Consider the following 26172-nt stretch of genomic DNA (forward strand, 5'->3'; position numbering starts at 1 on the left):
TACACATTCATTCAAACTCATGACATGACTGGGGAGGGATTCTGGGAGATGTGGGTGGGTTATTACTTGCGCAAGCAGAGCGCTCAAGTACTGTAATCGGCTGGGTATGAGCCTGGGTTACACTTGAACTTCCATGCGGAAGTTCAACCTGGAAATGACGCAAAAGACCCCTATTGTGTGTTTATGATTGTCTATTGCTGTTGTTATTTCATCGTTTATTTTCATGAGTGCCAGAGCTGTGGACCGATTGGTCCGAAAGCCATACTGACTCTCACTCAGTAAGTTGTTCTTTTCAATAAATGAATCCAATCTTTGTCCATACAGTTTTTCAAGCACTTTCGAAAACTGGGAAAGCAGCGACACTGGTCTATAATTAGTAAAATCATGTTTATTTCCTGTTTTAAAAAGTGGTATAACCTTTGCCATTTTCATCCTGTCGGGGAAAACTCCTGTACTAAAAGAAAGATTACAGATATAACTAAGAGGTTTAATTATACAGTCAATAGTCTTCTTCACAATGATCATATCTATCCCATCACAATCGGTTGATGTTTTGTTCTTTGATTTAGCTACAATTGAATTAATTTCATTTTCACTCACTTCTCCCAGAAACATGGACTGAATTATTCTACTTCCCCCTTCATCATTTTCATTTTCCCCAGCATGTTGTGGAATGGAATTGGCCAGGCTTGGCCCTACATTAACAAAAAAAGAATTGAATTCATTCACCACTTCATTTATATTTTCTATCACTCTCTTGTCATTAGTAAAATAAGTGGGCAATTCTGTGGATGTATTTTTATTCCCTATTACCTGATTTAATATTTTCCAAGTACCTTTAAGATTATTTTTGTTTTCTTCTAACCTTTTGTTATAGTATTCTTTCTTTGCTTGTCTCATTATGATTACCAGTTTATTTTTATACACCTTGTATTTATTTTCAGCCGTCTTTGTCCTGAATTTCATAAAATCTCTATAAAGTTTGTTTTTCTTTTTGCATGCATTTTGTAAACCTTTTGTTAACCAGGGCTTGTTATTGTACCTATTCTTATTTCTGCATTGTGTTAATGGGCACCGTTTATTATAATGGAATAGAAAATGATTCAGAAATGACTCATATGCATCATTTATCCCTTCTGCATACACTCCTTTCCATTCTTCATTTAATAGGTCATTTCTTAATTTATTTATTGATTCCTCCGTTCTTATTCTAATATATTTGTGACAATTTTCCTCTCTCCTACTCTTTATTTGACTGTTGAATGTTACAAATACTGGCAAATGATCGCTTATGTCATTTATTATTAACCCACTCTTAATATCATCCTTTAATACATTGATAAATATGTTGTCAATCAGCGTTGCGCTGGTTGTTGTAATTCGACTGGGCTTGGTAATTAAGGGGTAGAACCCTCTACTATATAATGTGTCCAGAAAATCTGATGTTGCTTTATGATTCAGTACCCTGATTAGATCTATGTTGGTATCTCCACAAATTAGACATGTCTTATTTTCATTTAATCCATTCATTAGTTCTTCTAGTCTTTCTTTGAACATTTCTACATTAGACCCAGGTGTTCTGTAAACACACATGACAACAATATTTTTCATCCCTTCTAATTCTATTTCCACTGATAAACATTCCATTAAATCATCAATTATAGTTGTCATATCTTCAACCCTTGTACACCTTAGGTCACGATCAACAAATAAGGCTACACCCCCACCTCTCCTGTTAGTCCTATTGGCGTAAAATAATTCATAGCCCTCCAAATTAAAATCAACCAGACCTTTCTTTTCGTTCAACCATGTCTCAGATAAAGCAATTACCTTAAATTTTGTCTTGAATGTATTTAAAAAGTCCCTGATATCTGAAAAGTTTGCATACATGCTTCTAGAATTAAAGTGAATAAGTGAAAAAGAATTGGCAAGTTCAACATCATCCCTGACTTGGTCTTCAGTATAGTATTTGCACGTGTTCCCAATATAATTGAATACATGACTCTCCGGGTCAACACCATCTAAATCATACATATTATGTTCCATTTCGGGTCCCTTTAGTATTTGGTTCTCATCTAGTAGATCAGTAACTAACTTAGCCATTGGTAAGTCCAGCCCAAATTCTTAAACAAACTATAAGCAGATTCATGTTTCGTTTTTTTTATTATTTTTAGATGCTCTCATTTTAAAAATTATACCTTTGTCTGGCTTGTCGTACCCTTCATGGAACCTTGCCCTCCCTCCCCCCTCTCCCTCCCACCTCCCCCCACCCTCAAACCCCAGAAAGGAAATAAATAAAAAGGTAAACATAACATATAAATCCCTTCTTTTCATCCTCCTTTTGTCTCCCTCGTCCCATTGCTCGATTCGCATATCTCTTAGAGCAAGCATAGGTCCCCCTCCTCTACCCCCCCTAAAACCTATCTGAAATCAAGAAAAGATTCACAATACAATAAGAGGCTCAGAGTCAGATTCAACATAAACTTAAAGTGTCTTTTATTAAATTGTTAGGGAAAGGGGAAAACGGGGCAAAACGTCAACATAGGGTTCCTCCTGTCAGGGGCTTGGGCTTCTATTCACATGCAGTCCTGTGGGCAGAGCAGAGAGAGAGAGCTATAGTGACTACTTTATTCAGTTGGGGGAGAGTGCTGTAGGCTCTCCCTTGTGTTCAGTCGGCCTAGGAGGGAGGGAGAGAGAACGAGACCAGGTGAGCCACAATACACGCACAGCACATATACAGTGAGGGGAAAAGGGGGGGGGGATTCAGATTTAACGGGGGCCAGTGATGACCACGGATATATGCTCTAAACGTATTTTTCATTTCCCTACGTCTTTAATCATTTTCCTTTCTTCCTGTATGTACTATCAGTGCCAATGCGTGCGTGCGAGAGAATGGGTTTTTGGATATTTTAGATATACAAATTGAGTTGGCTGCCACTTCAATGTCAACCAACAGAGGGCACTGAAAGACCATTAATGTGGGGCCACATTAACCAGAGAGGCTGTGTGGGTCCACTGCTCTACATTCAGGGGTCGGCAACCGTTTTAACCTGAAGTGCCATGTTTTTAAGCAGTGCAAACCACTTCCTTAAGTGACTATGTGTGTGTGGGTAGCTTGGGTAGCTGGCTGGCTGGGTATGTGTGAGCACGAAAACATGGTTGTTTTTCACCACTTGTGCACCACTTGTAACACACATGCACATATTAACTGTATATAATGTGATTTCAGGTGTGCCAGTACAGTACAGTACAGTACAGTACAGTACAGTACAGTACAGTACAGTACAGTACAGTACAGTACAGTACAGTACAGTACAGTACAGTAGAGGGACCCCCACACGGTAACTGTCATTTCTCAACTGTTCCGGACGCGGGGCGGCTCGCCGGAATCGGGCCGGCACCCTGGGTGCGTTCCTGTGGGTCTGGACCTCCCCCCCTGGGGACCCCCACACGGAGTTGCACCACTTACTTCACACGGTTGTGATTTTTTTTATTTTCTTGGTTGTCTGCGTGCCAAACAAATGTTAAGTTTAGTTATACGAAACCACATCAACATAATACATCTCCAACTGATTCCGATTGTCCAAATTCAGAACATAAACATGTTTCTTTCACACCCCAAAGGTGATGACCTCATCACATTTGTGACGGCTACCCCCTTTTTTAAACTAGTTCCTCGCCACTTGCATGCTTGAATACTTTATTCTCAGATACACACGCAGGTCTCTTACCTAACAGCAACTAAAGAAACACATGATGAATACAAAAGAAAGGACACCCCTGTAACCCCTGTTAACAGTGAAACCTCTAAAATACTGCGGCCTGGGCTACATTTGTGCAAAATGTGGCGCTTTTAGACGAATTAGCGTGAAATATCCCCCTAAGCTCCTCCACTATAACGCAGACTCTCCAGTGATTAATTTTGTCGAGAACCACTTTGTCCTTTTCATGATTACAACATCCTATTTGGCTCCAACAAAAGGAATGTCATACATAAATTCCCAATGCCACACAACACAATCTTATCGCAACGTGCCATGGAAACCATCTTTCTGGGCTCTCTCTCTCTCTCTCTCAGAGCCACAGGAGCTTATATAGGTAAACGTTGTTGGGGGCTGTTGAACAATTAAATAATGCAATAAAGCAGTGGTTCCCAAAGTGGGGTCCGTGGTCCCCCAGCAGGGGTCCTTGAGGGAGTTCCAGGGGGTCCCCAGCTAAATGAGTTTGGAACCAAATGGGTCAGAGTGTACAAATGGAACCAAATGAACCCTAACGGGTCAATTTGCTTCCATTTGTACACTCTCAGAGTTAAATTGACATTGATTTTTACAATAAAGTGAGGGTCCCAGAGATAGAAATGCTATTAAATGGGGGGGTCCGTAGACCAAAATGGGGGTTGACAATCACTGCTAGAGCCGTGATTATGGCTTATGGGGATCCCTGGCATATGTTTTCAAATGGGGGTCCGCGGGCTGAATGAGTGTCAATTTGGGGGTCCTTGGTCAACCGGGTTGAGCAAGCTCTTCATGGTAAATGGTGCATTTATATATAGCGCCTTACATGGATTATGCAGTACATATTTACATTCACCCGTTCACACACACACACACACACACACACACACACACACACACACACACACACACACTCATACACCGATGGCAGCAGAAACCATGCAAGGCACCAACCAGCACATCAGGAGCAATTATGGGGTTCAGTGTCTTGTTCAAGGACACTTTGACACTAACTCTGGGGGAGCCCGAGTTCGAACTGGTATAACCTTGTGGTTGCCGTCCAGCCACTCTACCCCTGAGCCACTGCCGCAGTGGTTCCCAAACTTTTTCAGATTTCGAGAATGAGGGTTGAGTCAACCCTCATTCTCAAAATCTGAATATTTCAACCCCCGGCAGCATAGATAATAGATATTGCACTGACTGTGTCATGATTTGATGGACTGATGATACACAGAGTACTATAAAAAAGAAACAAAGTCATGAGCTGTCGCTCATTTTGAGTTGGATGATAATACACTGAATGTTCCGAGATAAGGGCCAAGGACGACAGTCAATTTAAATGCATAAAAGATGCCTTCTATTAAGGCTAACTCAGCATTCCCTCAGTTTCCCCTCAAAATATCCTTAATTAACGTTCTCAGCAAGACATGCAGTACAAATATAGAAAACTCCTCACTTTTCTCTCCATGTTTGTAGATTAATCATAATCTGTCATAATATAAACACTGCTGGTTTTACATTCAATCCTGAGTGTTATTTCACTTCCCAGTTCCTGTTTGACAGAGTTTAGCTATACACTACACATTGCAGTGCAATAATCTATACATCAAATTCAACTGTGTGATTTGTTCCATCTGAGATAATGGGTCTGTAATGGAGAGATTCTGTAGGTGTGTAGACATGGGCAACTGGCGGCCCGGGGGCCACATGCGGCCCTCACCATCACTTAATGCGGCCCGCAGGTTAATATCCGAACATTGATATAGTCTTGATTTCAGCTAATTACTACTAGTATTCAAATGTTATTGTCTTTTTTATGTCCAATGTATTTGTATTTAATTCATAAAGTTAACATAATTATAACTAAATGGATTTTAAATGAAATGAAAATGTAACTTTTTCAGGATTCCAATTAAAAAATAGCAAAGAATTATTCAGGTTTTCAATTCAAATATAGCAAAAAATAGCTGATCTAACAAGCTCAAAAGAGTCAAAACAAGTGTGTGTCGCATGCAGTGCGACGCGTTTTGAGCTTGTAGATCTGCTACTTTTGCTATGACAGTAATATGCACTGTGGCCCCTCTGGAGTGAGCTTGGAATTATAGTGGCCCTCTCCATCGTCAAAGTTGCCCTAAGTCATTCTCCACTCTCTCTCCGTGTTTACGGACGGTATAGGAAATACCCTGATCAAACACGCTTCCTTTTGGAAACAGAGAGGGCAGAGAAACGGCCATTAAAAATGAATTATTTATCACCAAATATAAAATTGGTTTCAGAGGGTGTTCATGTGAACCACTGTGTGCGCATGTGAATGAAATGAGAAAAGAAATGGCATCTACAACTGCTTCAAAAGATTAGAACTATGAATGATAATGAAAGCACATTTATATTATTCTGTCTTTCAAACAGTATAATCAACAGAGTCAAGACTCTGACTGAATTTGCCCTCCATGAGGCGGTTTAGAGTCCCTGAATGTAAGACAAACAGGCTAAAGAATTATTTTGTACACCAGTCTGTTCTGCTTTTAAACCAAAAGAGGATATGTTCTATTGTTCTTGATCCTGTCTGCTTCGGTAATTTGTGTCCTGGCTTTAATGTATCCTTTGTATGTATGTATTGTGTATATCTTGTCTGTATCTTGAACGGTGACGTCATGGACGCAAAACAAATGTCAGTGCAAGCTGACAATAAAGTTGTATCGTATCGTATTGTATCGTAAGTGCACATCAGTTTGTCCCTTACAGAATAACTCTGTTTTGCTTTGCTTTATACTGTAAAGGTAATTTATCCAAATGTTTGTCATGTACTGTAGCCCATACCTATAGCTCATAGGCCACAGCTGTGGATTTACGACATAGAAATCTTTCTGAAGACTCTGGGAGGTACAAATACAACCAAATTGACCTGGACTGAAGGTTGGAGGGTTCAAATGGATAGTGCGGTGAAGAGGGACAGTATTATACCTTCTAATCTAAGCACAATAGGGGGCGGAGAGGTGCCTCCCATAAATTATGAGTACAGAACCCATTAGCGGTTATGTAAATGCCATGATGTGGACACCAGATGTTTCGAACGTCGTCTTACTGAGAGAGACATTAACAGTGTGTGCTGATGACAGCTCAGAGAAGTTCATTATAGACGGATGTCATGGCCAGGGGTTCTCATTGAGAAAGAACCCTTGTGCACAGTTGCACAATTTGTAGTAAACATAATCACTCGGGTAACTCAGTCAGACACTATACATGTGAGCACAGTTGATTTGACTTCAACCATATAGTTTGAGTCCTCTGTAGAACACGTTACCATTCGTCGCTATAGTTTTAGAACCGTATAGCAAGGAGTTCCAAAGGTTTGGCCCCTTTACTGAGAAGGCAGACTGTCTGAATGAGTTGTTACACCTGGGAACAATAAAGTTACCACTTGTTGAGGCTCGCGTAGTTGCTCCCTCTACCAGTTCTCGGGGGTCTATCAACCAGTCCAGAGAACAAAGGTGAAACGTGTTACATTGATACAGTATGTCACGAGGAAATCACATTGTATCTGTTTCCCAATATTACAGAATAACTTTATACCACTTGAATCCCAGCATCCCTATAGAGGTACTATAGGCATGTGACATCATCATACCGGACATGTGGGAACGCCTACTGAATGGCAAAAAAACATCCAAACAGAAAAAGTCCCATCATTAAACAACGTTAAGCGACGTTAAATTCACTTTGCCTCTCACTTTTTATGCATGCGCATATATACCCTCTATTCTGGTGGGAATAGTCGCCGAAAATAGCTGATCTACAAGCTTACAACGTGCCACAACTTTGATTTGTTACTGTAAGTATGTTTTGATGTCTTCCGCAAACTTTGAATAGGCTGTTAAACGTAGTATTTTTAATATTGTTGTATTGCTACTTTTAATCAAGTAGGGAAAAGAGTACTATACTTCCACTACTGCTGGGGATCCAAGTGTCATTTTATGCAGCAATAGCATAGCAGTGAGAATGAAACACAGGAGTTCCAGATAACCACAGTCAAAGTCGTATACGATTTGTCACACACGTTACCGCAGTGAAATTTGTTCTCCGCATTTGACCCATCTCTTGGAGCGGTGAGCTGCAGCCGTGCCGCGCTCGGGAATCATTTGATTAGTTGATTTGACCCCCCTGCAATCAAACCCTTTTGATGCTGAGTGGTTATCACCTTACGGGTTCATGTTATGCTCTCAAGAGTTAAAGATCTGCATTACTTCATAGATTTAGTGTAAGGCTACACAATTAGAGAAAGTCGAAGAATTGCCATTTTATATCAACGTTTGCCTTACCTCTCCTAATGGTATACCAACCTCAATACAGCGTGGGACAACATTTTATCCGACGACAACTAAATATTCTACATTTTGGGTCTGAAAGGCTAAATGTCGTCAAGTGGTGGTTCCGTGGCTCAAATGAGGAACAAATAATCGGCCTTGATGTGAAAATGGTTGGAAACCACTGGACTATAACCCATTAGGCATGTGCTCTTATCGCAGTGAACAGGTGGATGCAAATATACACTTATAGGATTAGGGCTGGGTGGCTGGGCCATATATGGATAATGTATAATATTGTGATATGAGGCTATTACGGTAGGCCTATGCATGAGGCAACTGGCGGCTCGGGGGCCACATGCGGCCCTCACCATCACTTAATGTGGCCCTCAGGTTAATATCAGAATACTATTGATTCCAGCTGTTATTATTCCAAACGCGCTTTAATTAGGCTATAGTCTAAATGACTATATTATAGTAGCTGAATTACTAGTATTTTAATTGTATTGTCTTTTTTATGTTCAATGCATTTGTATTCAAATTCATAAAGTTAACATAAGTATAAATGCATTTGAAATAAAATAATAATGTTACTTTTCAGGATTCCAATTCAAACAGCAAAAAAATATAGCACAAATAGCTGAACTAAGCTCAAAGCGTGTCGCATGCAGTGCAACATGTTTTGCGCTTGTAGATCGGCTATTTTTGCTACGACAGTAGCTACGACAGTGGCCCTCTGGAGTGAGTGTGGAATATTGGCCCTCTGCCCCTCTCCATCGTCAAAGTTGCCCACCCCTGGCCTATATCATCTGATTGTTGGATATGGTGATATTGTGAATATCCTATATGGCATAATTGTCGTCTTATCCTGGTTTATACGTTTAAACCGGCGCCAGCATTGGAACAAAGATCACTGGCACAATACTGACTGAGAGAGAGGATTTTTTTTTTTTTACATTTGTAGGCTATGTAAATTACATCCTGAACATAATTCAACATTAATTAAAACTCTGAACTCTGGGAGGAGTGGGAGATAGGTGGGTTATAGTGTTATAGGTTATATTCGTGGACAATTTAAATGTATGTTGACATGGATAGCACACCGCACTATCAATTCTGGAATGTAAAAACATGGCACTTTCAATTTACAAAAGGTAGCAGACATACACCTGCCCTGCATTACAGTATAAGGGGTGTGTATTTACTATTTGGCTGAACTCACCTGAGTGATGATGAATTGAAAATGGTGGGCCCTACAGGCCCCTATACTGTAAACAAGTGTAATGCTTTATGGTGTCGTCCACTCACAGTTATTTTTTTTTGTATTGAGTTGTGCTTGAAATGTACTGTAATTCTGCAACTTGTTAATAAATATATCAATCAATCAGTGACTGTTCTAGCTAAGTTCTATTGCTTTGTTTAAGCCAGTCATCATTATACAGTCATTACTGATGGATATTTATAGCATATATATATATATATATATATATATATATATATATATATAGGCCTATATATTCAGTATTTAGTGAAACAATAGTAACCTTCTCAATAAATCCACGTGACATATTGAGGTATTACAATATGAAAGTAAACAAATAATAAATAAGTAAAATAAATAAAAGAAAAGGGTGGAAAAAAAAGAAAATACTTCTCCCAGCCGGCAGAGCTGCTCAAATGATCGTGTCGTACTGAATGTGAATGGAATGGACCAGGCAGGCAGTAATACTAGTATAAGCACCGCCCGCCTGAGAGGACACACACTAGCTCTGCTGCGGGCTCGCGTGATCCTCTCACTAAAAAAAAACAACACGCACGCGTCAACGTTACATTATCCGGTTAATTTGCATAAATAACACCGCCCCAGAGGGGACGGACATGTTAATCCATCCATCGATCCAGAAGAGCCGTGTCTGTCTGTGTGCGGAGCCGACTCAGCCGAGGCGAAGGGGGAAACAAGTGGAAAAGTTTGGCGGCAGAGAGAGACGCAGACGGACGCTTGTCGGGGCTCCCTTGCCCCGCCGTTGTGGATTTAACGCCGCCGCCATGGACGCTTTAAAATCGGCTGGAAGGGCGATCATCCGGAGCCCCAGTATAGCCAAACAGTCGTGGGGTGTCGGCAGACATAAAAGTAAGTAAGAAGATCGATCGCTTGTTGTTGTTGTCGTCATGATAGTAAATACATTATCCGTCGCGCGAAGACAGAGACAGGGCTGTCAGTGTCGGTTCGGTCGGTTGCGTGAAAAGAACTATCCACATCACATCAAGCCAACCATTAGCGACGGTTGTAAGGCTGGCTTGGGGATAGTTATTTTTCGGCAAGCGACTACACTACACCACTGTCGTACTACATAATTATGACAAGACAAGGTGCCGCTGCGTGCGTGCGTCGCTGCTGACGATCGCTTTAGCAGTTTAGCAGATGAGATCAGCTCTGGGCTGGACTGGTTACTTTGTTGCAAGTCGTGTTGTAGCTGCTGTCTGTCTGTCTGTCTGTCTGTCAACCTGACATAGAGCTGTGTGTGGATACATCTGGATACATTGTAGCTGCCTGTCAGAGTGGAAGCCATGCAGCGGTTGTTTGTAGTTTTTCTCGATTGTTGTAGTTTTTGTGGGGGTCGGTCCAAAATGTGTTCTGTTTTGCAGCCATGGGTGTCGTGAACTTGGATCAGCGCAGTTTGTTTGGGTGTTGTTTGTTTATCATCCAAGATTCCAAGTTCAACAGCAAAACACATTGGAGCTGCCTGCGCCACGCGCAGAGATCTATACCACCACCACCACCAATGTGTTCAGAGAGTTCAGACAGAATAAGATAGGCTAGTACCCTTATATTGTGCTATTTGTGGGGTCTGGTTTCAATTGGATATCATATTCCAATCTCCCTCGGATCGGATCTCCAGCTTTGATACAGGGCAGGCAGTGTTCGTGTTCCGTCCGATTAAAAGTTTTGATGACGGTCTCCTCGTATTCGTACGTAGCCTACTGTATATGTATAATGCCACGTCACTGTTCTGATGCACGCAGAGATTATTTTGGGAAGTGCACGGAGAGAAATCTAACTTATCTGGACTGGACTGGTGCTGCTGGAAACATTAAAGTATAAAAGAATGATGAACCACAGAACCCGTCCATATAGGCCTATATGCCAGCCTGATAACACGGTTCCACATCCCTAGCAACGAAGCTGTTGCTAGGCGATACATATTGGGGGGGGGGATGATAGTGAGGAATACATAAATTATAATAATCGGGGTCTCTGCTGCAGTTCAACCCACGGCTTTCTGCCCATATCAAACAGGACTTTTGTTCCTCCTCGGAAATGTTCAACTCTCCTTTAAATATCCGTATTTGACAATTGGTCCTGGGCGTTATTATTTATTTACTATGGAGGACCTGCATGTGCATTTATTTTCTTCGGTAGTCTGGTTGGGTGCACGTGAGGCGTGAGCTGCACACTACACTGTGCCAGCATGGCTTAATTGGCTTTGAATTAAAGCTGCTGCTGGTAGTAGCCTTCCTTCATGTTTTGGTTTCACAATAGGACTGCCCCCCCCTCCCGCTCCCCTCCTCTCCTCTCTTTGTAAGACAATACAACTGTTGGCAGCAACATGATGCCACTGTGCCACACGTGCCATGAGCCACTGAGCAGGCCAGGGGATCAATGCTTCTGCTCTGGCCTCGGTTGTGTTGTCCTCCAATGGTGGGGTGGTGGTTCATGTAAACTCGTTTGTCACTATAAAAAAAAAAAAAAAGCCCATAGACTCCAATACATTCCGGTTCAGGCCTTTTGTTACTATTCGCCAATAGAAGTGAGTCTATGCAGGAGAGCCCGCCATTGGACTGGCGCCCCATGAAGTGAACGGAGTTGTAGTAACTCTGTGTTACTCGGCTCCGAAGAGCGGGTGCAAAACTAGTGCCAACATTATTTGGCACATGATGGGAGGGTTATCATCACCGGTATAATCCTGATGAAAATCACACCCGTGTGAAGTGAGGGCCGCCTCTTTATCATCATTTCGTCATCATACATCGTCTCATTTTCGACCAATCACAATTTCACTTCTCCCATCATCTCATTCCGGGCCAATCACAATTTGCGTCCTCACCATAGTCTTCAATGTTTGTGTTTTTTTTGGGCAACGTTTTCGTTTACACCAACACTCAAAGCTGGCCATTGGAATTCAATGTTTGTGTTTACACAAACCCTCAAAGCATCTGTATTCTTAATTATTTCTGTATATCTGTAATTCTACATGAATTCAACCTCTGAACTCTGACTGGGGTGAGTCTAATGATCACTACTATGTCTTGATGTGAAAGGAAACTATAACAAAAAACGAAACGATTAAAGGTTGTTATGTACTATATATATTTGGACAATCGAAATCCTTTGGAAATGTATTATGTTGATGTGGTTTCGTAATTGAACTTAACATTGACGTTTGCACGCCGACTATCAAGAAAATAAAAACATGGCAAAAGGTTTACCAAACCCTGGATGTAGACTTTTCTGTGCAAAAATGCTAATGTTTATTTGTTGGCAGTTTTAGTCATTATTCTTAATCTTGTGCTTACATAGGCTGTATATGCTAGCGTAAACCCCTCATTACCAGCTTCTGCACATGATGCCCAGCCCTTTACCAAACATAAACAGTAGTTTCCTGCCTGGTGTCTGTCTGGGTTACACCCCATCCACACTGCCAGCGATGCGATCGAACAATGACATCTCATTAGAAAGACATGTTTTTCAATGTGACTGTCCTGATGTACCGCGAGTCACAATGCGTCCACCCCTCCTATATTCGCTTGCAGAGTCTCTTATTTGAGCGGGGTTTCGCGTCACACCATTTGGAAACCAAAGGGCATATTTACTGACAGTGGTCAGTGGATTGTCTGTGACTATAGTACGCGTGAATTCCGTTTGTGTCCGTGCATAGGCACGGTAACGCCCCGCCTGCCTGTGATTGGCCTACCGACACTGTCCTCCGAGGTGGATAATATGCTGGATCAAGATGCCTGGATAGTCTGATTTATTTTTGTAGAAGAGGGAAACTAATATTGTTTCTTCCGTTTGCTTTGATGGAATAATTTATTGAACATGCGCGCCATAATATGATTTGATTTGGGTGTGTTCTAAAATAAAGTGTGTTGTGTAATTTGTTTGTATGTGTAAACGTGAAACATTATTGTAGAGGCCTACTATAAAAAGGTCTATTTTCTATTCTCTACTATATTTATCCTTTTTAGTGTAATAGTATTAGTTTACTAGAATTACATTGATGCACGATAATCAACACTATCAAAGCAAACCGCATAAACAATAAGTTTGCCTCTTCTAACAATAAAACGTACAAGTTAGTTACTAGGCTGCATTCTGTCGCGCGTGTCAAACTGTCATTCTCTTGTAGCCTATTATTTATTTCTCACCACGGAGTAACCTCGCGTCACAATTTCTGTGTATACCAGAGAATAATGTGTATATATATAATGATAACAAAAATAAATAATATCTTATTTTGAAGTCCACTGACCGGGAATAGTGTTTATAGTTATCTAGCTTTATATCTCGTGTTGTGTTTATAGCAGACTCCTCACTCAAATGTGCACTTGCAGTTTGGGCAACTCAAAAGCCATCTCCACATGCCCCGACACTTTATTTACCTGCCATAGTGTCAATCAACTGTCAACCCCTTACCCCTGTGTCCGATCGGTGGTTAGACTGGCATATTTGCCGATACCGATATGACCAAATAAGTGCCGATCCGATACTTTTCCAATACCGATACAGCTCTAGTCGGAAATGCATCGTCCGACGCTCCATATCAGGAGAGTTTTTAGCGCGATATCGCCGGTCGGAATGCTGTTGTCCGTTGGCTCCTTGCCTGTGCAGATGTTATACTGGCATTGCATTGCCTGATGAACCGAACTACTGTGTGCCAGCCGTCTGAAACAGAAGGCATCTCGTTTAATCTCGCCTTAACAGGAACAGGAAGGACGCTATAGCAGGTGGATGGACGATGTGCAGTGACTGTACCATACAGATGCCATTGTTGTGTTGTCGGTATAGACCACAACGATGGCTGTTTCCGATTTGAAGCGTATACATGGCAAATGCTCACGCGTCTGTGCTAACATCGCCACATTTTGGCCACACATGATGCATGAGGCTTATAGAAGGCCGGATGGTATAATGGTTATTCTGTTTTGCATAAAGACATTGCGTAGGCTTTGCTGGCCTTGCACGGCATTCCTTTTCTCCCACTGTTGCAGTGCTAGTGCAGGCATAGCGTGGGATATAATGTATCCATCCACGTGTAGAACGTGGCCAACGATACATAAAATGATCAGTTCCATGACTTCCATGTACCGGTGCTCTGTGCTCTGTGAGCAAAACCACATATAGGGCTCCTTTGGCGTCTTGTGTCTCAACGGCCTCTCAGTCCGTCTCTGCATGTGCACACAACGGAACACGACACCCCCCCCCCCCCCCCCCTCTTGTGTCATTTCCTGGTGAGTTGAAGCGGCTGTGGTTTCTGCTTGGCAGCGATGCAGTGTGTGTGCGCTGCTGACTTGTGTGACTCTTCTCCGCACTGACCTCTCGTTCAGCGTTGCCATGACCGCGCGTTATGAGCGACGTTGGGCTGGCTTATTGTTCTGGGAAGTTGCTTGTAAATATTGGTGGTTGCATTTTGTGTGTGTGTGGTGTGTGTGTGTTTAAACCAGTGGTTCTCATCAACCATTTTCAAGCCAACGACGCCAAATTTGTCCACGACACGGACCCCCATCTGGAAATGTGTTGTGACAGGGTCAGGGACCCCCGTTATACACTATTTGTGCCGTTGATGTTTAAAACAAATAGTCCACGTTTTTCAAAATGTCTTCCAACAAGATTTCTTTTGAAGATGGCTGATCTACAAGCGACCAATGCATCATGCACTTTGAAATAGCCAATGTATTTAGTGTTTAAAGGGCTTCTTTTGGGATTGTTCTCATAGACCTGCAGGGTTGCTTGTTTAATTCCCTCGCAAAACACCGGCCTCCCGTTGCATTCAAATCACTCATGTGCAGAGAGGGTGGGGGGAAAAAAAAATGATACTTAACATCAACCCTTTTGTTTTTTTAGGTCACAAACGCCTTCTTCTTCCATCACACCGTAAGAATGTGGGCGGCAGGAAATCCCTGTCTGCATTAAACGCAGACATATCGGCCTCTCACAGCGGGTCAGAGATGTCTGTTCTCATCAGGGTTCGCAGGCGGCAGAGCAGTACTGTTAACCACTTAAGAGCCCTATAAGAAGCTATAAATATAGCTGATTTTACAAGCTCACACAATGCATCGCTAGTACCGCACGACACTTTGTGAGCTTGTAGATCTGGTATTTTGTCTATCTTGATTGAATTCTGGCTTTAATGAGGACATTCCCCAAAACATGGTTGAAAGTGCTTGAAAGAGTTGGCTTCACCAGTGGACTCATGCATGGACAGATGTGAAGGAGCTAATTCAGTCCGGGTACCAAACTCACACCAGTGTGAAGTGAGGGGCGCTCTTATCATCATAGTTAGTTAGTTAGTTACTTTATTGACACAAATGTATAAAACATTGGGTCCAAACAATAATAAAAAGCCCATGAATCAAAACCTTAAAAGGTACAATACATTAAAATATACAATACAGAATCCCTTTACAACAGGAGCTTTCTATTGCTCCACAAGTGACAGGCATGCATGTAGCATATTATGCAAAGTCTCTCTGTTAGTGCCCACAGAGAGTGAGCTCAAATCAATACCCTCTTGTCCATACATCAGCACATTTCGGCCAATCGCCATTGGCGTCCTCAAGTTTCTGTCCTCAGTTTTTATCCTCAATTAATTATTCACTGACCGATTTATTTCTGTCGCCGTTTGTAGTCATGGCTGCTAGTTCCCACCTGATGTTGTGTGGGAGTTCTGACTGCTCCAGACCATACTGAATTACTGCTAGCTTGCATAACGTCTTCATGCAAGGATTTAAGTCTTAAGATGTACAGGTCATCACCTCCAAAGAGAAACAACACGATCTCCCACAGTGCAACAGCACGGCATGGCATACATTGGACCTGGTTCTTCCCCCTTGGGCTCAACCTTCTTCCAGGAGAAGGTCTCTGGGTTGTATTTCCACACATCGCTGGAGGTTTGGCTGGAGTAGTTTCTTCTACCACCAATTATGTACAGCTCTCCATTGTAGGCAAAGGCTGAATGAATCCAATGTACGTCTGGAAGTTGCTGTACTTATCGGTGGCACAAATGACACGCAAAGTTTGGCCAATCCACAAAGCCATTCGGTTGGCTTGACCAATCGAGGAAGCGGATTCCTGTTGATCTCCCTAATAAATATATATATATATGGGTCATTTACAGAACTTCCGTGGCGGCATAGTGGAGGTTTGTTTTGTTTTTCAGTGGATGTTGTTCTGGACTGTGATCCTCCCGGATAATCATATTTGAGCTGGGTACCCCCCCCCCCCCAGTGGCCCCAACTACACTTATATGCTTACACTTATACTTAGTAATTTGTAGAGGTTTAAGGCAATACATTTTGTTTGACTCTGTTCCACAGATAAATATTGTGATTGCGAAACGCCTCACAACAGATCTTTGCATCTTTCCTATATGATGCTGGCTAGACTATAGCAGCCGACTCCTTTGCACTTGCTTCAATATTCATGCGGTGTCGTTCGTTGGAACGGCAGTTCTTTGCTCCGCGGGGGCGTGTGGGTGGGGGGGGTGTGTGTGTGTGTGTGTGTGTGTGTGTGTGTGTGTGTGTGTGTGTGTGTGTGGGTGGGGGGGCGGGTGATATTTAATAATACGTCCGTGTGGCTCTTCAGCCCAAATGTCAGTATGGCAAAATGTCACACACTGATGGATCGCTCATGGTTGGAAGAGACAAACGGCTAGGTGGTTATTATATAGCACATGTGGACCTCGTGGCCATTATGGATCTCGCATCCGGCCACTTCCTATAATAGTATACCTACCTATACACAACATGCCACCTCTGGCCCCGGTCTGGTCGGCCTCATGTCCCCTGGCCGTACAAAGTCATCCAAGCCAGGCCTGCCAGGATGTAATGGAGATTGGTTCCTGCCAGATTCTTTTATGGAGTTGTAAAGTCCCCATTGATTCATAGTCCTGTTAGATGGCCTGTATCTCTATTCTCTAGGCTGTGTGTGTGTGTGTGTGTGTGGTGTGTGTGTGTGTGTGTGTGTGTGTGTGTGTGTGTGTGTGTGTGTGTGTGTGTGTGTGTGTGTGTGTGGAGAGAGCTCTGCACACTCATGCATTGTCACTGTTGCACAGAGAGGGCATTTTCTAATCCTGAGGGCACAGGAAAGCCTATACACTAGGGCCTGTAGCATAGCAGCACGATATTCATCTAAATATGACAGTGATGGGCCTATTAAGGCCCTAGATAATGACGTTATACCACAGTGTAATGTATCTTTATGGTGCTGATAATGGTATCTGTTTTGCACCATCTGTTCTGCCTCTATTGCATTCCATCTCGCGGGGAACGGAAATCCACACACGTTGTTGGTGAATCAATTAAAAGTTGCCATATAGTCTTCAAGGCCACAGTAGCACTTAATCTGACCAACTTTGAATTATGTAAATTCAACCAATTACAGTAAGCCCTATGTATCTACCCCTATACGGCAAATGATATTTTCAAATGTTTCGCCTGTTGCCAGGCTAAAAGTGGTGAATGTGGCCATTCATTAATTGTGTTAACCCATTTAGGCCTGAAAAATGTCCTGACAGTTTTCTGAAAAACCTATGTTTCTTTGTCAGTGGTTCTCAACCTTTTTCATGTCAAGGACCCCAAAAATGTAATTGGCTGCTGACCCCCATTTGAAAATATGTTGTTCCAGGGACCCCCCCCCAGAAGCAAAGATTTGAGTTATAAACGCTCGCTCTGAAAGAATATATATTCGAAGATTTGTGCCACTTTTTCATGATTTCTCAAAAGCAGCTCGTAGCGCTGCACTCGGTGCCGCGCTATGAGCTTGTAAAAGTATAAGATAATGCTTAAAACACCCGGGTTCCCGTCCAGAATGCGTTAATTCAACTCGCTTGCACGTGTGTTCGTTAGCCTGTGCAGTCAACGGGGGGAAGTCTGTGTAAAAGACAACTAATAATATGGCAGCGTGTGTGCAGAGAGAGCCTGGTCCATGTTCACACAGCAACGGGAATGATTGATTTTAATCCCCCCCCCCCCCCCCCCCCGGTCTGCCATATGGCTTCACATATGGTCATCCTGTCTTGCTCAAACACCTCTGCTCGGCTTGTCGTGGTCGGTAGGAGGTGTTTGCTGACTCATAAGACCACCCCATGAGGCTGTTCACCACAAACCGAAGGCTTTTACAGACTCCAATAAAGTAGGAGTGTGTTTTATATGCCCTGCTGGATCGTCATCATCCATCTCAGCCATGTTATTAGTATATATATACTGTACGTCGTGTACACATAGTCTCTCACACACACACATGCTTGTTGTTATAGTTGTGAGGATGTCGGAAACAAGTTAAACGACGTTTCTTTTCATTCCGAAAAATGCAATTTTCTTTACTTCCTATAACATGCTGACCTAAACCTAAACCTAACCCCCACCCTGCATAGAAGCCATTCCACCAGACTATGGAGCAGGTTAGTATAGTAGGCTACCACCTGTCGGCAATCAGGCTTTCGAAGAAAACCTGAGCCCTGGAGCTATATGTCAGACTTGACAAAGTCTGCTGCTGATATGATACACACGGAATCTAGAGGGGTTTCACTCGCAGACTCCAACTCATTCAGGTACAAGTAGCAGGTTGACCTTGAATACACTCCATGCTGCTAGTATACTGTACTAGGGTTTATCTCCATGCGCAGCGCACCGATATCCGCTGCTGCTAAATGTGTTGTCTCGTCTTGCACGAGGCGGTGATTCCACATCTGCTGCGACACTCTGCCTCGTTTATTTCTATTTTAGACCACGCACCTCATGTATATTTGTCGCTGTGTCTCGTTATCGGACTTTGTTGCCTTGGATTATTTCATGGCTATAGGAATTAGGAACTTCTGCCAAGCATTAGGAACAATAATTTCACCCACTCTTTTACACGTGACAATATGCTTGTAGTTGAAGAACCCCACACCTGATCTTGTAGTAACCCTAAACGTTAACTCCTCACTTACCCACCAAAATGCCTGATTTTTAACCTCATTACTTGGATTGTTTTTTCTTAATTTTAAGATGATTTCTATTCTTTCAAATAAATCCGTGTAGAGAAGAGACTGTATACTGGTATACACAGTAGTAAGAGCTGTCATCGTGAATACACACACACACACACACACGTGCGACGTGCGTGCACGTGAACCCGCATGTATTACATCTCCTCCTCGTCTTCTGTTCTGTTGGGGAGGTTGGGTCTGTGTGACCCTTCGTCATTGGACGGTGGCCTTGACGGTGTCTGTTGTAACCCCTTTTGGTGTTAGCATTATGTTATATGCTTTAGCTATTGAAAAATAGCAGATCTACAAGCTCATAGCGCGCCACCGAGTGGCGTGCTACGAGCTTGTCAGGTCTGCTATTTTTGAGAAATCGAAGGACCACTGACATAGAAACACAGCTTTTTCATAAAACTGTCATTTTTAGAATCTGATCTCGGTACGCTCACAAAAAACATGCAGTAATCCTGGAATCTCTGAACTGCCTCCCCCTGGCCAGCCACGGGCGCCTGATGGACAGGGAAAGGAACTACGTGTTCCTTCCGCGCGCTATATATGTCCAACCAGGGAAACTCCCCCCCCCCCCCTGTCAGGTGTAAAAGGATCAACTTGGACACTCAGGCATGGAGGAAGCATGAGTTCAAGTCCGTTGCTCTCCCCATGTTGGCGGAGGGTGTGTGTATAGAGCCCCAGGATCACATTAGATCATTGACACAGGGGTGAAAAATGGGTTACAAAAAAAAGAATCTGATCTCGGGTCAAAATGGGTTAACCCGTCACTCGGGACCATAATAATAATAATAAAAGGCAGAGGCATCTCTTCTCCTGCAGGGTATACGTTTCTGGCAGGTCTGACGGGCAGCTCGGCGTGTCGCGTCGCGCTGCTGATGTGTGCAAAGATATGCGACGGCGCAGGACGAGCGTGTAATTCAGGTATAGGACTCGCTCTCTGTCAAGGCAGCGCGGCCATGTTAGAGAGGGGGGGGGGGGGGGCCCTGGGGGGGGGGCGGGGCTGGTTCCAAGGCAGCGCGGCCATGACAGAGAGGGGGGGGGGGGGGGCCCTGGGGGGGGGGGGGGGGGGGGGGGGGGGGGGCTGGTTCCTTCAAGAGCTTTGACAGCCGCCTTGTAATCTCTTCCCCGCAGAAGAGCCCATAGGTCCACGCATGCACGTGACGTCATGCACTGATTGTTATAGCGAAATGTCTATAGCTGCTTCCCAGGAGGACCATATATATATATATATATACAGTAATATAGGGCTGAGAGATGTTGCATTCTTCGGCGTAATAAACGTTTACTTTAAGGGACAATGTTATGAAGAAATAAATAATAAATGGGAGGCTCCGCACACACTCGAATTTGATGTTTTCTGTTTGCGATTCCCTTTGTTTTCTCATTTGCTATTTGCCTTTGTGACTCCAGCACTTATATACTCATTTGACATAATGGCATTTAAAATGAAATTAATGATATCTATATAGCTTAAGGGGAAATTATTTGTTCATGTTGTTCAGATCACCCCTTTTTGGGTCTGATTTCATTAATTTGCATAAAACGTGCGGCTGGTAAAAATGTGGCGCAAAGAACAAGACGACTTTCGGACAAGTTTGGTCCGTAAATATTGTGAACGCGTATGACATGGTTGTGGCCCAGACATTGCACCTCTCCCGGTATAATTGTCTGGTTACTGTGAGACTAATGTGCAAAGCCTCTAGGAATGATCGAGAATCCTGTTTCTTAACCCATTCTGAACGGGAACCCATTTTGGTGTCAGCATCATGTCGTGCTTTAGCTATTGAAAAATAGCAGTAGGTCTGCTTGTAGGTCTGCTATTTTTGAAAAATCGAAGAACGACTGACATTTTTTAGAATCTGATCTCAGGTCAGAATGGGTTTATCAGACCAGTGTGTGTCCAGTGGAAACCTCGTATGAATCTGATCTCAGGTCAGAATGGGTTAATAGTAGCGCCCCCCTCTATTCTGCTGGTAAATATGGACACAGCCCAGCTCAAAGCTGTTATGAGATGATCTCTATGTGTGTGTGTGACTGTGTGTGTGACTGTGTGTGTGTGTGTGTGTGTGTGTGTGTGTGTGTGTGTGTGTGACTGTGTGTGTGCGCGCAATCAATCCAAGCGTTTAACAGCCATTGGCCGGGTAGCTAGCATAATGTAGATGTCACCTGCTCTTCGTCATTTTGTATTCAAACTATCAAAAATCATGATGCTAGCTAGATGCTTTATTGTCTCATACACGACCGTGATTTTTAGATTTCACAACGATTACGTAATGGCAAAACCTGGCAATTAATCTCATTTGGTGAGCTGTTTGCACCTCGTCCTCGTCTCCTCGCCATTACACAATGGTTAATAACCAGAACATTGTACTATAGCCAAGCTCCCATCCATCAGCCACACAGAGAGACTATATAATCACATGGGTCATTACGTAGCGCTTGACCCAGTGAGTGAACGAGATTCTCAGAAAATAACATATTTACCCTCCAAAAATCACCATTGTCAATACTTGTGATTTATATAAGGTATTAGAATAGATCTATACACACTCACCGCAACGCACATTGTGAACTTTTTAGGTCTATTTTTTTAAACTTATTTGGTGGAATTCTGGTGGAAGCCTATATATAATGGCAAAATCTCCAAAGTGGGGACCACCAGGTTCTAAACCAGTGGTCCTTGAGTGGGTTCCAGCTTCCAGGTGGACCCCAGCTAAAAATGATAAGAGAGTTCGTGTCCAAATGTACCCTTATTAGATCTTTAAACTCTCGGGTAAAATGAAACGCTCTTAAGTTTGTTACATTTTTGTTTACACAAGCCTACACAATAAGGGAATGTATAGACGAACTGTTATTGATCGTTTGCCTGTTCTTTAACATGGAATTGTGGACAACATGTATTGGCCTTTGAGAGGCCACATCTCGTCAAATGGTGGCCCGCGGCTCAAATGCCGAATACAATAATGGACCTTGATATGAAAAGGGTTGAAAACCACTGTTCCAAGTGGTTGAGTCAAATACCGGTAATCATAATCTTAGCCATAATCAGGCAATCAATTCAAACCAGTTGGTCGAAGTGTCCCTGAGCAGAAACACTTAACCCCCACATGTGCTCCCTTAGTGTGTTGTGTGAATAACGCCCGGTGTCGACTACTGTTAAAGTAAAGTAAATGCATAGTTCAAATTTCATATTACCCCCCCCCCCCCCCCCCCCAACAACAAAAACAACAACAAACTGAAGCTACCCTATCCGCGTGGGCAGTGGTGGAAAATGTACTATATTGTGTTACTTAAGTAGAAGTAGCCTACCAATACTGCAATGTAGAACTATGCTCTGTTACGAGTAAAAGTCTGGAATTCAAAATGTACTTTACTAAAAGTACAAAAGTATTTGCTTAAAAATGTATTTGTGTACCTTTGTGCCCCGGAGGACAAGTAGTGGGAAATGTACATTTCAAGTTTTCAAACGTATATACAAATGTTTTGAAAATAGCAGATCTACAAGCTCACACAATGCGTCGCTTGTATAGCTATATTTTCAAATGGCCCCGAAATGTTTACAGGGCTGAAGTGGTGTCTTGTAGTAATCATCAAAGTAACTATATAGTAACCAAAGTTTTCAAATACTGTAGATGTATACAGTATAGTGGCGCAAAAGTACAATATTTTCCTCTGAAATAGTAGTGGAGTAGAAGTATTTGAAATACTCAAGTAAAGTACAAAATACCTCAACATTGGTCTTACGTTTAATGTGCTTAGTTACTTTCCCACCAGGTTCTGTGAATGTGGTTCTTTCTTATTGAGAACAGCAGCATGCCGTTTGAAATGCTATGCTATGCTATGCTCTCTAATCCCTCCACTGTATGTGGCATTCTTCTTCCTTTTGAGTGGATTTGACCAGACGCCGCCCGCCGCCCGAACGGCACATGCTCCAATATAATCTGGAGTTGGAAAACGCAAATGAGATTCTTATATTCTGCAAGTCCACTGTCCACACACACACCCGGCAGGGAATTAATTTATTTTTGTATACAGTCACCAAAACGAAAGCCCTGACGCCATTGCCAACATACAGTTATATGCAATCAGTGCTTTATAGGCTGCATGCTGGTATGTGGATATACATGACTATATGAGCCTCTGTCACGTTGCTGTTGGAAGATGAGCTCACCAAAGTGTCACCCACGGCAACACACTGTAGTGAGTTTATATATACTATGTTGTTCGCCTATGTATAAATCGGTACTTTTGTCCGGGGATGCTTATAACACTTACTGTAGACCTGCAACTGGTTTGAATTGGGGCTGCGTGATTATGGCTAAGATTATGATTATTTTTGCTTGACCCATTCTGACCTGAGATCAGATTCTAAAAAAATGTCTTCTAACATCCTGACGGTTTTCTGAAAAAGTCAGTTGTTCTTCGATTTTTCAAAAAATAGCAGACCTATACAAGCTCGTAGCGCGCCACTCGGTGGCGCGCTATGAGCTTGTAGATCTGCTATTTTTCTAAAGCTAAAGCATATAGCGTAACACCAAAAGGGGTTCCCGGCCAAAATGGGTTAACCAGTTATAGAACAGTGGTTTTCAACCCTTTTCATATATCAAGGGCCATTATGTATTCGGCATTTGAGCCGCGGAACCTCCATTTGACGAGATGTAGCCTCTCAAACACTTACAATATTTTGTTGTCGTTGGATATTATGTTGTGCACAATGCCACGTTGTATTGATGTGGTATACCATAGGAGAGACAACAGCCCAAACAATCATTATAACAATTCTTCTCCATTCCCTTATTGTTGTAATAAGTAGGCTATAAATCACGCTTAAAGGCAGGGCAACATAATGGACAACTTCAGATATTTACTATATTTACCGTGCCATATGTAGAAAATGTAAGTTTTTTTTAATAAATATATATTGGTATACAATATTGACATGAATGTACATTCTAAACGTCTAGCATTCTAAACTATAGCTCTATTTGAAATGCTCTGGAAGCATTCTTAATCTGAAATGAATACAGAGCTTGCACGAGACCGATTCTACATCTTCTGTGATGCTCTGCCTCGTTTGTTTATATTTTTGACCATGCACCTTATGTACTGTATATGTCCGACATCGTGTCTTGTTGTAATCAGACTTTGTTTCCTTGGTTTCTTTCTTATTATCTTATTCCTATTCTATATATTTTTAACCGCCATGAAGCATTGGGACCTTGTACTAACAATAATGTCACAGTTTATAGGCTCTGTCCTGGCATCACAGCCTCGAGTATTATGTCGCACAGCATGCGGCAGGGCAGATTTTAACTGTTAAAACAAACAGATTGCCGGAATGTGATATACACATGTACCATTTATGAGCCAAAAGCCAAAATGATGATGACATGCTAAACTTCGTTACAGCTGCTTCACATTATTTACATTTCCTGTGTGTTTATTATTTTAAATTATCTGTTGGCCTATCCTTTGTTTTTATTTACTCAAAAGTGTATTGCTTTTTCCCCTTCCAAATTAAGCACAAAGGAGATGCATGAGAATGTAAATAAAAGAATCAACAAATGAAACGAAACAAGACAAACAGTAAATACACTACAATACCAATCTCTGCAGAAATACAATAGGCCTACAGTCAATACAATAAAAAAAAGCCTTTTGTGGACCTGGGGTAATATTAATCTTTCACTTTATCCAAGGAAAAAACACACAGCCTCTGTTGCCCTGTCTTTAAGGACAGGGAAGGGCAACTATAGGACGTTGACCGTGGAGCACAGAGCGGCCGTGCGGAGACCATTAATCTCACTCTGTATCGACTGCTCCATTAGTGTTCTGTAGTACAGTAGGTACACTGGTCCAGTATCTCTGTTTTATGTATGGACGAGCCGCTTTGCGCTTTATGCACTGATGGTGGTCTCAGAGGGGCCGTAAAGAGCCCCTCTGTATCGGTATAGCCTTGGAAACCCAGACGTTTTTATTTCCAGGGAGAAAAAGAAAGTCTGGGTCTGAGAGTCCACTTCAATTCGGCATAGAGTACAGCGCAAACATTGCTCACTCTCTGCTGATTTCTGATCGTCTGCACCTTTGTTAAATTGACACACACACACACACACACACACACACACACACACACACACACTCCTCTCTCTCTCTCTGGCTCCAAGTAATTAGTCTCATGTCGCGCAGCTGCGCATAGTTTCTCCCGGCGGAACCTGCCGGGAGCTGCCTATGCCATAAAAAAGCATAGGTGAGTTCCTTCCAGGCTACTGTATCAGTAGTGCTCCTCACACGTTTTCATGTCAAAGGATCCGCCAGATTGATAATGGTGATACTATACTTACTTGCTGTGTGAGCTGTGTGGACCCCCCCCCCCCCTGTTTGAATAGATAGTCGTGTCAGGGGAAACCCCCATAAGAGATTTGTCGTTTTTTGAGTGCAGTGCAACCACTCCAAGGAACAGCAATGTCCGTGTTCGTCTGTGTGTTGGTCATGCACCTATGTGACGCTTTCCACTGTCTCTCCCACTCGCATGCTCTCTGTATTACCCCCCCCCCCCCCCCCTTCTTAACCCATTTTGGGGGCGGAAACCCCCTTTTGGTGTTAGCATTATGCTATGCTTTAGCTTTGGAAAAATAGCAGATCTACAAGCTCATAACGCGCCGCCCACCACCGAGTGGCGCGCTATACGAGCTTGTATATAGGTCTGCTATATTTCTTTTGAAGAATCGTGAAAAGTGACATGAAAGTGTTTGAGAGAACGACTGCCATAGAAAAACACAGCTTTTTCAAGAAAACAGTCGGGATTCGGAAAGACATTTTGCAGAATCGTTCCCGCAGGTCAAAATGGGTTAACAATGCTGTCTCTCTCTCTCTCGC

The 26172-nt window shown here is 42.6% G+C and overlaps 1 protein-coding gene across 1 annotated transcript in view; it reads left to right on the plus strand.

Annotated features, from left to right (window-relative positions):
• The first annotated feature begins 9817 nt into the window (after positions 1 to 9817).
• The window catches only part of ldlrap1b (low density lipoprotein receptor adaptor protein 1b), a 75535-nt gene continuing 59180 nt past the window's right edge, over positions 9818 to 26172 (plus strand). Inside the window, exon 1 of the mRNA XM_080784248.1 lies at positions 9818 to 10169. Coding sequence (XP_080640374.1) covers positions 9917 to 10169 — 253 coding nt within the window. The 5' untranslated portion in view covers positions 9818 to 9916. The remainder of the gene's footprint in view (positions 10170 to 26172) is intronic.

The sequence above is a fragment of the Protomyctophum bolini genome (assembly GCF_963924005.1).
Source record: "Protomyctophum bolini genome assembly, chromosome: 15".
Lineage (NCBI taxonomy): Eukaryota > Metazoa > Chordata > Actinopteri > Myctophiformes > Myctophidae > Protomyctophum > Protomyctophum bolini.